Here is a 16,588-nt window from a genome sequence, read left to right as displayed (position 1 = left end):
TAGCATCCTTATCTTCTTTCAGTTCTCAATTTATGCCTTGTGTCTTCTCTGAAACATTCTCTGCCCCTCTCCTCTGCACCCCCACTATTGTTTTGTGCCTTTCCTAATGACTCTATATCATATGCATTTGTGTATATTTTATACAGCCTCAGTAAGCTTCTTAACCCATGATTCAAGCCTGGTGAACTTGCATAGAAGTTGTTATTGTTGGAGAAGACTAGACACTGTATGCTTGAGTCAGGGGTTGATTTGGTGCCAGACCTTTGAAAGTCTTCTTGCTTCCTGCTTTGAGAAAGGATACACGTGGTGCTAAACTCTCTTCTGAGAAAACAGAGAGAGAAAGAGATGGACACAGAATGCAGAGAGAGATACAGAAAAGAGAGTCAGAAAGAGACGGAAAGATAGACCGAAGATTTTGGGAAGGGCAGAAATAAAGAGAAGCCAGTATCTCAACATTTCTTAATTTCCAGTTTCCTTTCCTAGAACCTGAGCAATTTTCTCTTGAGTAAAATTGGGGATTCTTTCTCCCTTTGTTGAACTGACCTTGGTCTCAGTTGGAGAGCTCATTCATTCTGTTCATTGTAGAAAGGATTCTTGTTTAGTTCTCAACTAGAATAGATGGCCCTTGAGGTCCCTTCTAACTCTGAGGTTCAATTTTATTCTATCCACTGCATCTTGAAACAATATTCACATCCTCTGAACTCTAATGACACTTTGGACCTTTTATATGATTTATGGAATTCTCCATACATGCTTCAATAAATGGCGATTTTCTTAGGTAAGGGAAGCAAATCTTGCTTATTTTTCAATCTTCCTCAACATCTAGTATAGTTCCTTCTATAGTGAGTGACTTAACAGCATTAAAAAAGTTATGATGATGACTGGCAATTGCTGTTGTTTTTAGTATATATTTTCATCTACAAAATGATAGAGTCTGAATTTCTTAGATTGGATTGTCTCCACAAAAAGCAAGATGTAATATTTCCCATGGGACCAGACTGCTGGGCTAAATGTTCAGGGGTGAAAGACCATCGCTGTTCCTTTTGCTAATCTGTAAAAGTTCAGGTTACTCTTCAAGTCACCTGGCAAATGATTTCTCCCTCTGGACCAAGATGTCTAAGCTTCAATCCTGACTTTGACCTAACCTTAATCTTGACCTCTGGCTTTCCTGTGGCCCATGGCAGTTGCTTCCCTCATTTGGGCATGATTTCAAGCTTTCATAGTTTTCCTCGGATCTATCCCTTAGTTCATTTTCAGCCCTTGCTTTTGCCTTCATGTTCCTTTTTTATTTCTTTTTCTCTTCCAGTGCCAGCTGGTAAAGAGCTTGGTATAGGCAGTTTTTCCTGGTGCAGGGAACCATATGATGAGGTCTAGAGGTTAGGGGTCCTGGAATCCCAAAATCATGACACGCGGATTCTGTCCGAAAGAATTCAACCCAAGCCTTCTTTCAGCCAAAAACAAGGTTTATTGAAGATTCGCCATATTAGCCAGATTCTTAAGGAATGTGAGCATCTGTGGGCTATTGGCTAGATTGTAAAAATCTGTGCAGTGGCTAGATTATAACAATCTAAGCAGTGGCTAGATTTTAGGAATCTGAGCAGTGGTTAGATTATAAGAATCCCAGCCATGGCTAGATTATAAGAATCCTAGCCGTGGCTAGATCATAAGAATCTGAGCCGAGCTCATCATTTCTAGCACAGTAATATTCCATCACAATCATATACCACAACTTGTTCAGCCATTCCCTAATTGATGGGCATCCTTGCAATTTCCAGTTCTTTGCCACCACAAAGAGAGCTGCTACAAATATTTAGAACATACAAATTATTTTCCTTTTCACCTAATCATCTTTGAAAATAGACCTAGCAGTGGTATTGCTGGGTCAAAGGGTATAGGTAGTTTAATAATTCTATGAGTATAATTCCAGATTGCTCTACAAAATGATTGGATCAATTCACAATTCCACCAACAATGAATTAGTGCCATAATTTTTCCACATCCCCTCCAACATTTTTTACTTTAAATGCTTTTAATTAAATTTAATTAATTTATTAAATTTAATTAAATACTTTTCTAATTCCTCCTTTTAGGAGACCCTAGACAAGAGTCAAATCTAAGCTTTAAGTGAGCTAGTGTCTGAAGCAGCATTTGAACTTAGATCATCCTAGCTTATAGGAGTATCAGAAACATATCCATATTTATAATGGCAACAGCAGAAAACATTTTACACAAAAAACATGTTATAAATAGTCATCAAATTTAGGATCATGGATCTATAAGGGATCTCAGAGTCCATCTAGTTCAACTTTCTCATTTTACAAATTAGGAAAGTGAGGCCCAGGGAAGTAATGTGAATTGCCCAAAGCAGGATCTGAACCTATGTCCTCTAAATCAGGGCCAGTGCTTTTTCCACTCTGCCACAATGATTCATCTCTGTCTATATCACTCTGCCATGTTTCTCATATTTGTATTGCTTTGTTTAATAAACTAGAAATTTCTTTATTCACCTATCTCCAAAATATTTTCAGATTTTCAAACATTTGTTTCAGTGTATTATCACAAGGTAAGTCTGTTAGTTAACTACTCTTGTTCAGCATGGAATCAGACAAGTTATATCATATTTGTTCATAGCAAATGGTTTCCTTGTGTGTTCATATTTAGAAAGATCTGTGTCTTTAAATTGAAATAAGAATTAGTTCTGTAGACCAGTCAAGTGATTAATAAGCAGATTTTTACTTTCTTCACTTTCACTTTTTCTTTCTTTCCTTCCTTCTTTTTCATTAGGAAACATCAAAATGTCATTTTGTAAATTTGTCCTACACAGCTCTTTTTCATAGATGTAGTCACTGTCTTTCTTGATCAGAATATAAAGCTGAGAAGCTTGCATTGATTTATTTGGAGTACTCAGTTCTAAAATTTATTTTTACGAGCAATTATTATCTCTCCCTAATAAGAATGCACAGTCCAGAAAAACAAATTCCCATATTGGCCATGTCCAAATATGTATGTCTCATTCTGGATTTTAATTTGTCAACTCTCTGCCAGGAAATGAGCTATGTGTTTCATCTTTAGTTCTCTGGACTCATGGTTTATTATTTGCATTAATCAGAATTCTAAAATCTTTTCTTTGTTATTTTCCTCTACAATCTTGTAATTGTGTAAATTGTTCTCTTAATTCTGCTCACTTCACTCTGAATCAAGTCTTATCAGTCTTCCCAGTTTCCTCTGAAATAGTCCATTTCATTATTTTCTATGGCACAATAATATTCTGTGCTTTTATCTGGTTATATAATTCTTCCCCCTTTTGTTCTTCTTACATAAACTAGATTCCCCCTTCCTGTCTTCCCCTAGTACTGTTCATTGTTTTTTTTTAAATTTCTTTCTCTCTCTTTCCCTTCCTTCTTTCCTTCCTTCCTTCTTTCCTTCCTTCCTTCCTTCCTTCCTTCTTTCCTTCTTTCCTTCCTTCCCTCCTTCCTTCCTTCCCTCCTTCCTTCCTTCCTTCCTTCCTTCCTTCCTTCCTTCCTTCCTTCCTTCCTTCCTTCCTTCCTTCCTTCCTTCCTTCCTTTCTTTCTTTTTTTCTTTCCTTCCTTCTTCATCCCTTTTCAAGGAAGATTTCTTCAGTATTTATCCTCTTGTTCTGGCTACTCTAGATTTTCATTCTCTGGTTCATGGCTCCTATACTTATCTGGTCTCTATAGTCTTCATGCAATCAAAACTTCCAAGATATCCATTCTGGTCTCTCCTTTATAGGCAGTTTCTTCCGGTGCCTTATTGAACTTACCCTTAGGATTCCCCTTTTCCATTGTGCCTTACTCACAGAACAATGCCAATTCTTGCAGGTGTCAGAGAGGACACTACCCAGTGATTACCGCCCCCCCCACTCCCTGATTATGCAGCCCACCACTGAGCTATACCCTTCCCCTTGTTCCCTTCTCCCCCCACCCCCACCATTTACCTCAAAATATCCTCCTCCTGTTGCCCCTTAGAGTTCCAACTCTCCCCTCCTGAGGTGAAACAAGTGGTCTTTTTAAGCACCAGATCCCCCAGACCACACCCAGCTCAGGGTTCCCATCTCTTCACAGAACATCTCTCTTCAGCCATAGGAACATTCATCATCAGAACACTGTCTCACCACCAAAGCAAAGCCTCCTTCCTCTCCCCCGCTTTTCTGTTCTTTCCCCTTCCACATCATCTACTCCCCTTCAGGCTCTTCTCTTCCTGAGACCATAGGGGGTCACCTTCTCCTCATTGTTAGCCCTTCATTTGACTCAGGCACATCACACATTCTCTATTTCTCTAATCTCACCCTCTGTTTTATGTATCATTTCATTTTGTAATGTAGTCTTACCAAAAAAAAATTGATTCACTTGTAGGTAAGATATCATCAGGTTCTATCCATAATGTCCCAGGTTCACCTCTTTGCGGTTACCTCTACCAGTCATCATCGCTGTCTCCTTGTGTACATTTATTTTTAAAAATATTTACTTATGTATTTATTCTTAGTTTTCAGTATTTGCCTTTACAAGATTTTGAGTTTTAAATTTTCTCCCCCTCCTTCCCTTCCCCCCTCCCCAAGTTGGAATACAATCTGATACAGGTCATACACATACAATCATATTAAACATAGTTCCACATTAGTCATCTTGTAAAGAAGAATTAGAACCAAAGGGTAAAATCACGAGAAAGAAATAACAACAACAAAAGGAAAAATAGTATGCTTTGATCTGCATTCAGACTCCATAGTTCTTTCTCTGGATGTGTACAGCATAATGACTTAGATCATTGCATTGCTGAGAAGAGCTAAGTCTATCAAAGTTGGTCGTCGTGCAGCGTGGCTGTTACTGTATACAACGTTCTCCTGATTCTGCTCATTTAACTCAGCATCAATCCATACAAGTCTTTCCAGGTTTTTCTGAAGTCCACCGGCTCATCATTTCTTATGGAACAATATTATTCTTTTACATTACATAGCTTGTTCAGCCATTCCCCAATTGACGGGCATCCCCTCAATTTCCAATTCTTGGCCACCACAAAAAGAGCTGCTGTAAATATTTTTGTACATGTGGTTCCTTTTCCCATTTTTATGATCTCTTTGAGATACAACCCTAGAAGTGCTATTGCTGGGTCAAAGGGTATGCACAGTTTTATAGCCCCTTGGGCATAGTTCCAAATCGCTCTTCAGAATGGTTGGATCAATTCTGTGTGTACATTTAGAAAGAAGTCTCTTACTAGTCTCTCTGCCATCATTACTCTTTTCCTGTTGCTGTCCTTGGCTGCTGCATTTCTGCATTTCTGTTGTCTGGGGTGTTGAGAAGCAAATGATATCTTCATTTCTGTTTTTCTTTCAAAAAATGTCCCAAACCCTTCTTATTATTGAATATCCATCTTTTGTATAGTTAAGCTCAGATTTGGAGGATAGGTCACCCTGGGGCAGCTAGGTGGTGCAGTGGATAGAAGGCTGGACCTGAAGTCAGGAAGATTCATCTTCCTCAGTTCAAATCTGCGCTCAGACACTTGCTGTGTGACCCTGGGCAAGTCATTTAACCCTGTTTGCCTCATTTCTTCATCTGTAAAATGAGCTGGAGAAGAAAATGGCAAACCACTCCAGTATCTTTACTAAGAAAACAACACGTAGGGTCACAAATAGGGACGTGACTGAAACGATTGAACAGCAGCAACAACGATTCTATCCCCTCTCGGGTTTTCTACTGGGTGCAAAAGTCTTGGATTATTTGAATTTCCTTTCCTTTGTATTTGAAGGTGTTTGGTTTGGTTTGGTTTGGTTTTTCTGGAGATGGTTTAAGAGTTCTTTCAATTGGTATTTCATTTTCTTTGTTCAGAAGTTCTGAGTAGTTCTCTTGTATTATTTCTTGAATTGTGCTTTTCATGTTTTTCATCTTGTTATGTTCTTCTGGAAGATCTATGATCCTTATGTTGTCTCTATTCATCTTGTCTTCAAGATCAATATGTTCTGTCTCATCAAGTATTGATCATTTCCCTTTGTTTTGCAGTATTTATTCACATATAGCCTGAATTTGTTTACTAGATCTGGAGGCCTTATTTTCTTCAGTTGTTAATGTTTTCTGTATTGATGGATAGGTTTATGTTCAGGGTCTTTGAATTTTCTTCTTCCTGAGATCTTTGATAATTTCAGGGGTTTGGGTTTTTTGTTTGTTTGTTTGTTTTTGTTTTGTTTTTTGCTTTCTGTGTTTTTTTTTTAATTCTTCTTATTGTTCACTTTCTGACTCCCTCCCCTATGATGCTGGATCTCCAAGTGTCTCAGACTCCTCCCACACTAGGCAATTCACAGTACATGAACCTAGGTCACTGACTTTGGGGTGATAAGAACTGGCCCCCAGTACTTTCCCTCAGCTTAGTGCAGTGCTGCACCTCCTTCCCTACACACACACACACACACACACACACACACACACACACACACACACAACCTGCAGTGTCCTGTCTTGGTGTCCTGTTCCTTTCCCTCTGTTTCTTAGTTCTCTCTGGCAGTACATTGCTACACTAGTGCTGTAAGGTTGATTTCTGTACTTTGAGTCTCCATGGCTTTGGGAAAAGGCAGGGCAATGTGTGTGGTGTTGAATTCTATTTCAAGCCCAATTACTTGTCCTGCCCCCTTCACCTCTGTTCTTCTGCTCTCCCACGGAGATCTTTTGCAGCATAAACCACTGACTGCTGTAGCTTTGATTGTCTCTGGTAGCAGCTCAAGCAAGCTTCTACAGGCTAGAGTCAGGATTACCTTGGCATTGGAAAGAAGGAGGGAAGACTGGGACATGGAGTTGGGTTTATTGTTAGTTTTTTCATTGACTCTCTAGAGTTCTCTAAGTAAATCATCATATCATCTTCAAAAAGTGATACTTTTGTTTCCTCATTGCCTGTATTCATTGCATTTCTTTTTCTTGTCTTATTGCTATAGCAAGCATTTCTAGTACAATATTAAATAGTAATGGGGATAATGGAAATCCTTGCTTCACCCCTGGTCTTATTGGGAAGACTTCTAGCTTATCTCCCTACAGATAATGCTTGCTCTTGGTTTTAGATAGGTGCTAGCTATCATTTTAAGGAAATTCCCATTTATTCTTATGTGTTTTTAATAGGAATGAGTGTTGTATATATCAAAAGCTTTTCCTGCTTCTATTGAAATAATCATATGATTTTTGTTGTTTTTGTTATTGATGTGGTCAATTATTTTTATAGTTTTCTTAATATTAAATTAGCCCTGCATTCCTGGTATAAATCCAGCATAGTCATAGTATATGACATTTAAGGTATATTGCTGTAATTTCCTTGCTAGTATTTTATTTAAAATTTTTGTCTCAATATTCATTAGGGAAATTGGTCTGTAGTTTTCTTTCTTTATTATGGCTCTACTTGGTTTAAGTATTAAGACCATATTTGTGTCATAGAAGGGATTTGGTAGGCCTTCTTTACCTATTTTTTTCTAACAATTTATGTAGTATTGGAATTAATTGTTCTTTAAATGTTTAGTAGAATTCACTTGTAAATCCATTTATGGCATGCTCAATTTCTTTTACTAAGATAGGGTTATTTAAGTATTTTATTTCCTGTTCTGTTAATCTAGGCAATTTATACTTTTATAAATATTCATCCATTTCATTTAGATTGCAGTTATATGGGCATATAGTTGGGCAAAAAAAGTTCCTAATTGCTTTTATTTCTAATTCCTTGGTTGTGAATTCACATTTTTAATTTTTGATACTAGTAATTTGGTTTTCTTCTTGTTAAATGAGCTAATGGCTTATCTATTTCATTGGTTTATTTTTTAAAAACTGCTCCTAGTTTTATTTATTAGTTCAATGTCTTTTTTTCACTTTCAATTTTATTAATCTTTCCTTTAATTTTCAGGATTGCTATTTTGGTGTATTATTTCACTCTTTCCCTCTTTTATTTATATAAGCATTTAGGGGGATAAAATTTCCCCTAAGTACTGCTTTGACTGCATTCTACAAAGTTTGGCATGTTGTTTCATTGTTTCATTTTCTCTAATGAAGTTATTGAATATTTCTATGATTTGTTCTTTGACCCACCAATTCTTTAGGATTATGTTATTTAGTTTCTAATTAATTTTTAATCTATGCCTCAAAGGCCCTTTTTTGAATGTAATTTTTATTGAATTATAGTCAGAAAAAGATACATTTAATATTTTTCTTTTCTGCATTTGTTTGTGAGGTACATTTAAAAATATGTATTTTTTGCAATTACATCTAAAAAGAATTTTTAACATTCATTTTTTTAAAAAAATTTTGAGTTCCCAATTCTCTCGCTCCCTTCCCCTCTTCTCCTCCTCTCTGAGATAGTAAGCAATTTAACAGATTATATATATTTATACAAAACATATTTCATATTAGTCATGTTGTGGAAAAAGACACAAATCAAAAAAATGGAAAAAAATAGAGAAAGTGAAAACTAGTATGCTTCAATCCACATTCAGACTCCATTAATTCTTTCTCTGGATGTGGGTAGCATTTTTCATCCTGAATGTTTTGGAATTGTCTTGGATCATTGTATTGCTGAGAAGAGCTAAGTTATTCACAATTAATCATCATAAAATATTGCTGTTTACTATGTACACTGTTCTCCTGTTACTTCACTTTGCATCACTTTGTGTAAGTCTTTCCAGATTTTTCTGAAGTCATCCTGCTTATTATTTTTATAGCACAATAGTATTCCATTACAATTATATAATCCAGCTTGTTCAGTCATTCGCCAGTTGATGGACATCCCCTCAATTTCCAATTCTTTGTCACCACAAAAAGAACTGGCATAAATATTTTTTGTGGGATATACACGTAATAGTGATAATTTTGGATCAAAGGATATGTACTTATAGCCCGTTTGGCATAGTTCCAAATTGCTCTCCAGAATGGTTGGATCAATTCACAATTCCACCCATAGTGCATTAGTGTCCTAATTTTCCTGCATCCCCTCCAACATTTATCATTTTCTTTTTCTGTGTTATTAGCAAATCTGATAGGTGTAATGTGGTACCTCAGAGCTGTTTTAATTTGTATTTCTCTAGTGAATAGTGATATAAAACTTTTTTCCCATATAAATATAGATAGCTTTGATTTCTTCATCTGAAAATTGCCTGTTCATATCTTTTGACCCTTAATCAGTTGGGGAATGACTTGTATTCTTATAAATTTGACTCAGTTCTCTATATATTTGAGAAATGAGGCCTTTTTCAGAGACACTGGCTATAAAAATATTTTCCCCAGCTTTCTGCTTTCCTTCTAATTTTGGATGCATTGGGTTTGTTTATGCAAAAACTTTTAAATTTTATGTAATAAATGCTTATTGTCTCAGGGAGGAGGCAGGGAGGGAAGGATAGTATTTGGAACCCATAATTAAAAAAAATCCAAATATTAAAAATATTATTTTAACATATAATTAGGGAAAAATAAAATACTATGTATTTAAATTTTTAATACAATCAAAATTACTCATTCATATCTTCTAGGTCACAAAATCTTCCCTTTTCCACAAATCTAACATATAGAGTATTCCTTGCTCTTCTAATTTGTTTATGGGTGTCTCCCTTTATGTTTACACCATGTACCCATTTTGACCTTGTCTTGGTATATGGTATAAGATATTGGTCTATACCTAGTTTCTGCCACACTGTTTTCCAGTTTTTTCAAATGATGAGTTCTTTTCCCCAAAGCTTGGGTCTTTGGATTATCAAACACTAGATTACTACAGTCATTTACAACAGTGTATTGTGTACTAAACTATTTCACTGATGTACCGCTCTATATCTTAGCCAGTACCAAGTTGATTTGATGATTACTTCTATATAATACACTTTGAGTTCTGGTATATCTAGGTTACCTTTCACACTTTTTTTTCATTAGTTCCCTTGATATGCTTGACATTTTGTTCTTCCAGATGAATTTTGTTATTGTTTTTCATAGCTCTATAAAATAAGTTTTGGTAGTTTGATTAGTAGGGAACTGAATAAGTAAATTAATTTTGGTAGGATTGTCATTTTTATTATATTGGCTCAGCCTATCCATGAACAATTGGTATTTTTCCAGTTGTTTAGATCTGACTGTATTTGTATCAAAAGTGTTTTGTAATTGTGTTTGTACAGTTCCTGGGTTTGTCTTGGCAAGTAGACTCCCAAGAATTTTATGTTGTCTACAGTTATTTTAAATGGAATTTCTTTATCTCTTCAAGGTCCATTTTTGTGAAAGTGCCATGCACAGCAGAGAGATAGGTATACTTTTATCTATTCCCATTCAATATTCTCCAAAGGTCTATCATATCTAACTTTTCTAATATTTTATTCATCTCCTTAGCTTCTTTCTTGTTTATTTTATGGTTGGATATAACTAGGACTTAGAGGAGTAAGATAACTAATTTAACTTTTCATTTGAGAATTTAGATGCTATGCCATTTGGTGCATATGTATTCAGTATTACTATTAATTGTTTATGATACCTTTTAGTAAAATGTAGTTTCCTTGTTTATCTCTTTTATTAGGTCTGTTTTTACTTCTGCTTTGCCAGAGATCGTAATTGCCATGCCTGCCATTTTTAGATCAGATGAAACAAAATAGATTTTGCTCCTGCTCCTTATTTTAACTCTATGTATATTTTTCTGTTTCAAGAGTATTTCTTATAAACAACATATTGTTGGATTCTGGTTGGTGATCCATTCTGATATACTTTTCCTTTTTATGGAAGATCATTGTGAGTTCATCCCATTCATATTTACAGTTATGATTGCTAACTATGTATTTCTCTCCATCCTATTGTATTATACTTATCCTTCTCTTTTTTATACTTTTCTTCAAGAGTCTCTTGTGCTTCTGACAACTGCCTCCCTTAATCTACTCTCCCTATTATTTTCCCCACCCCTTTTTTTAACCTCTTTTGATCCTTCTTCCCTGTTGAGTAAGATTAATTTCTGTACCCAACTATGTGTGTATGTATTTCATCCCTTTTTGAACCAATTTAGATAGAGCAAGGTATAAATGTTGTCTCCTCTCTCCCCCATTGCTCATTCCATTGTATAAACTCTTCCTTGAATGCCCCAATTATGTGAGATAATATTCCCCATTCTTCCTCTCCCTTCCCTCCTCTCCTAGCACATTCCTTTCCCCCACCCTTCCATTTTTCTTTTGAGATCATCCAAAAATGATAAGGTCACCCTTAGGCCTTTTGTCTAATTAAACTCTTTCTAAGACTGCTGGTGATGATGAAGTTCTGAGGGGTTACATGTATCATCTCTCCATAAACAGCTTAACCTTGTTTAGCTCCTTAATTTTTTTATTCATTTTTTCCTTTTTATGCTTCTCTTGAGTTCTGCTTTGAATGTCAGATTTTCTATTTAGCCCTGATCTTTTCTTCAGGAATACTTGAAAGTCCTCTATTTCATTAAATATCTTTTTTTTCTCCTGTAGTATTATACTCAGTTTTGTTGGGTAGGTTATTCCTAGTTGTAATCCTAAATCTTTTGCATTTCAGAATGATCATATTCCTGGCTCTTCCTTTCTTTGAAGTAGTGACTACTAAACCTTTTGTGATCCTGACTGTGGCTCTGCAGTGCTTGAATTCTTTCTGGTTGCTTTGAGTATTTTCTTCTTGACCTGGGAGCTCTGGATTTTGATTGTAATATTTCTGGGAGTTTTCATTTGGAGCTTTCTTTCAGGAGGTGACTACTGGATTCTTTCAGTGTCTACTTTGTCCTCTAGTTCTAAGATATTTGGGTAGTTTTTCATCATAATTTTTGAAAAATGATATCTAGTCTCTTTTTTGTTCATGACTTTCAAGTTGTATAGTGATTTTTAAAATAGCTCTCTTCAGGCTGTTTTCCAGATCAGTTGTTTTTCAAATGATATAGTTTACATTTCTTTTCAGTCCTTTGACTTTGTTCCTTATTTCTTGATGGCTCATGGTGTCATTAGTTTCCATTTGTTCTGTTTTAATTTTCAAGGAGTTATTTTCTTCAATGAGGATTTTTATCTCTTATTTGGTTTAAAAAATAACTTTATCTCTTTTTTTAAACTCTTCTAGGAATCCTTAATGTGTTTGTGTCCAGTCTGCGTTTTTTTTGAGGTTGGACTTGTAAATGTTTTTAAGTCATTGTTTTCTTCTGTGTTTCTATCTTGAACCTCCTGTTAACATAGCAACTTCTTATGGTCCCACTCTTTTTTTGTTTGCTCATTCTTCCAGCCTATTTTTTTTTTAACTTTGGACTTTATGTTAGTGCTGGGGTTCTGTGCACTTCTGGGAGGAATATCTAACCTGAACTTCTCTCTTTTTATGTCCTTCTGCTGCCTTCACAGCTCTGTCTTAGGGCCTGCGAGTTTTCAGTGCTCTCAGAGTGGTGTAATGTGGGGAGAGGCCTGTTCACTGCTCTTCTGGTCTGATCTCTGAAAGTTCCTGACCCAGGTTAGGGTCTGTTGCCTTGTGTATGGTTGGCTTTCAGTAGAATGATGCTGGACACAGTTACTGTTAGCCCACAGGAGGTTCTGCAGGTACAGAGTGATTGAACTGCTGGTTCTCCTTTGGTTTGGGACATTCTTGCCCTGGTTATTCCATTGCAGGCTTATGTGCTGGGCCAAAGGTTAGAACTGGGTCACTACTCTGCTCCTGGGCTGAGAGCCACACAACTGCCTCTCTGTAATTTGTTCCTTGCTTAGTACACAGCTAGGGCCCCACTCACTGATGACCACTTCTCTCTACCCTGTATCTGTGACCTGGAACTGGGTAATGGGTGACAAAGCTACCAGATGGTACCTGTTGCTGCCCCAGTGCTAGTTCAGGAGTTTCCTGGAATCTCTTTCTGCCCCAGGGCTTCCTGGGCTGGTGCTCAGTCCCTGGATGTTAGAATGCTCCAGCTATGTGCTGCCTTTGCCTCTGCCTCTGTGCTGCTTTCCTGGCCAACCCCAATCCCAGTGTCTGCAGACCTCTCTGACCTCTTAAGCTGCTTTGGGTTGGAAAAATGACTCACCAAAAATGCTTCCTGTCACTCTATTTTTGGACATTGCTTTTGACTCCATCCTGCCATTTTGACTCCATCCTAAGGCCTCCCTTTCCTGATACCTTGGGGCTACTTTGTACCAGCAGGATTCTGGAACTCCTTTGCATCCCTGATCTGAGTAAAGGTGTCTGCAGGTGGTGCTTCCTATTTTGCCGGTTAATTGTGTATTTTAGGTTTCATTGGACATGTTTGTGAGAGGAATCTGGGCTTCTCTAGGTCTTAGAAAACTAGATCTAGGAAACTTTAAATTAAAGAATGACTTCCTGACAGTCAGAACTGGCCTGAAGTGGAACTGGCTTCCTCAAGAAGTAGTGGCTTCCCCTCACTAGAGGTCAAACAAAGGTTGGATGGTCTCTTATTGGGGCTTTTGTGCAAAATCTTCCTGTCTGGCCACAAACTAGATGGCCCTTTTAGCTCTCAAAATCTGTGACTCTGAGTATTCCAGTTATTTTTGTTTTAGTTCATCAAAGTTTTATTATAAAATTCCACATAGTATATGTTGTTTTGATTATTAACAAACTTTAAAATCTGAGTGTGAGTGACTGGTAGAAATTTCCAATCAATTCAGTTCAAGTCAACAACATTTACTGAGCACCTGCTGTGCAAGCTTCCTAGAAAGGGACACAGCATGAGGCTACAGATTGGCTACTTCCAACAAAGTAATATCTTAAGTAATAAAACACAGATTCTAACACTCTTAAGGATATAAATTTCAAGATCCTGCATGAAATTCATGATAAGAAAGGGAAAAAATTGAAATTTTTATTTTAGAGTTTATTCTTGGCCCTATAAATCCACTGAAATTGATTCTTTTAATATTTGAAACAGGTCATCTATCTGAGGAGATTCAAGTTTTTACGTTCACTGAACCTTGCTGGGAATCCCATCTGTGAGGAGGAAGATTACAAGTTGTTTGTCACTGCTTATCTTCCTGATCTAGTATACCTGGACTTCAGGCTCATTGATGCACACACGGCAAGTGCCTTTTCCTTTCATTGTTCTCTCTGTGAGAAATAGAGACCAGGACGTTAATCAGTCCTCAAGAAAGAGGTAGCTTTGAGGTCATCTTTCTTAGTTTGCACAGTGCCTGTGTGAAGTAAACCAAAACAAAGCAAAGAGTAAGGGTGGAGGTTGATTACTTAATGCAACTATTTTAATCAAATGAAAACCTTTCTGTTGAATCAGTCAATTGAAGTAATTCTATTAATGTACACTCAGTCATGCCCGGTGTCTTTTGTATAAAATAGCTAGTGAAGAACCCAACCATTCCAGTGTCTTACAGTTTAAAGGAGAGAGTAATTCCATCTAAGCATCCCTGGAGAGGGGTGGTGGGGAAGGAGTAAATCCTCTGTCTCCACTCCTACTCACCCTTACTACCTTAATAAGAAGACAGTTTTATGAACTGTGGAAAACCAGAGGATTTGGACTTCTTGCTGATATACTAGCAGTCTCCTAGGAACAGCAGTGACTGGCAGTGTCTGTCTGCATTGGGTGTGGAGGAAGTTTCTAGACACACTGAAGAAAGGCAGCTTTATGACTCTACAAGGAGCCTACCAAAAGTTATATTGTGCCTGAGGAATACTTAATAAGGGCTGTACAAAGGAGAGAAAATGACTTCCAGGACCTGTGAGAATGTTTTGTTGTTATTATTCAGTCCTTTCAGTCATTTCTGACTTTTTGTGACCCCATTTGGGATTTTCTTGGCAAAGATACTGGAGTGGTTTGCCATTTCCTTCTCCAGCTCATTTTACAGAAGAGGAAACAGAGGCAGACGGGGTCAAGTGACTTGTGTAGGATCACACAGGTAATAAGTGTCTGAGGCCAGATTTGAACTCAGGAAGATGAGTCTTCCTGACTCCAGGCCTCCACTCTATCTACTCAATTATCCAACTCCCTCTGGACCTGTGAGTTACCCCATTTTAACATGTGCTCTAAGCTTTAGCCCAATTTCCTCGGGGCTCTATATGTATTTGTGGGACAGTGTGTCACAGACTTTTGGAGGGATGTTTCATAGCAATTGTTCTTACCTTTTTGCTTTAGTAAGTGCTCTCTTTTTAAGATCTAATTAAATCTGACTGACTAAATGTAATCAACTGATAATCATTGAAGGGAAGCACCCTAGTGGAGGCTCATAAGCTACAGAATTAGAAAGAAAATGCCAGCCCTTCGGGGTTTCCTAGGACTGTGAGGGGAGAAGTAGCTGGGGCTACTTTTCCCGTCCTCCTGCCAGTATTAGTGGGGCTTGGGAGAGTAACCCTAGAGTCTATTGCCACAAAAACAAAAGGCTATTTTGCTTTACTAGCCACAAAGTAGAGCATTCATACCCACCTTCCTCTTTATTTCCTTCCTATAATACCACTCTCATTTTCTCTTTCAGAGACCATGATTAGTTCTTATCAAAGAGTTAGACCCTAGAGACTATCAAGTACAAACCCCTCATTTTATTGGTGAGGAAACTGAGGCCTCAAAGGTTAAATGACTTGTCCAAGGTCACCCAGGGGAACAAAGTGACAGAGCTCAGATTTGGACCAGGGGCCTCTGATTCCAAATCCAGCACTGTGGGTTAGTTTCCCCTTTCTTTATTAAGCAGTGGGATTTTTGCTAAATAAAAACACTTACCTGTTAAGTAGCTAATACTTTAGAATATGTAAATATGGGAAGGGTGTGTGATTTTGTCAGGGTTTGAAAATCAAGGTGTGGGGAAATCAGGGTGTTGAATTGAATTGAATTTTCCTTGCTATTAGTGCTTTCTCCTTTCTAAATAATCATAATCACTTTTAGATTCATGACCTTTTTTCCATCTTCTGTATATATCATTTAAAATTTTCTGAAAAACAGTTCCTACTCTCAAAGAGTTTACATTCTACTGGAGTGGAGGGGGAAACAACATATTAACAATCACTGCCACAACTCTTAATACTTTAGCAACAGGGAATCTTTTCTTCAGTCCGGAGTTTGCATTCTTCTCTGGTGCATAGGGTTGTTGTGCTCCTTGAAGGTGCTTCTTCTGGCTTTCTACATCTATGCTTATCCACAGTGTGTCTTTCTCTGTTCCTGGCAAGATGTGCGGTCCTGTACTTATTCAGTCTCTCTAATAACATGGTCAGTGGGGTGGAATAAGGAGAGAGGAAAAACTCTCTCCACACAAGAACAATTCTCCAAACCGAAGTTCTACCGTAGACTAGGACAGCTGCCTTTTGAGCTTACTACTGGACTGGTTTATTTTTATACATCAGCCTAGAAGTGTGTCTGATTCTTATAGCCAATCACAAAATATTTCCTGTGTGGCATCATCTGTCTTCAATCATGAAAGCACTTTTATCCTCTCAAATTGATTATGCATTTGTTCACACCTAATTTATACTTGTGATTGATTCAATCTAAGTGGCAGACTTTTGTGATTTATTGGGATGGGGGTAGAACTGAACTGGTACACTAGAAAATACAGTTTGTAATTTTAGTAATATAATATAATGCATTGTAATATAAAATAATATAATATAACATAACATAACATAATTTGTATAGTTTGTAATTTACCTCTTACATTTTCCTGTTA

The 16,588-nt window shown here is 37.1% G+C and overlaps 1 protein-coding gene across 1 annotated transcript in view; it reads left to right on the top strand.

Annotated features, from left to right (window-relative positions):
- DRC3 (dynein regulatory complex subunit 3) overlaps window positions 1-16,588 on the top strand; it is a 106,992-nt gene that overhangs the window by 28,335 nt on the left and 62,069 nt on the right. Inside the window, exon 6 of the mRNA XM_020967304.2 lies at window positions 13,858-14,004. Coding sequence (XP_020822963.1) covers window positions 13,858-14,004 — 147 coding nt within the window. The remainder of the gene's footprint in view (window positions 1-13,857; window positions 14,005-16,588) is intronic.

This window comes from Phascolarctos cinereus, unplaced genomic scaffold (genome assembly GCF_003287225.1).
Source record: "Phascolarctos cinereus isolate Bilbo 61053 unplaced genomic scaffold, phaCin_HiC Scaffold_4;HRSCAF=312, whole genome shotgun sequence".
NCBI classification, from domain to species: domain Eukaryota; kingdom Metazoa; phylum Chordata; class Mammalia; order Diprotodontia; family Phascolarctidae; genus Phascolarctos; species Phascolarctos cinereus.
Note: the sequence above shows the minus strand (reverse complement) of the source record. Positions and strands in the feature narration are given on the sequence as shown.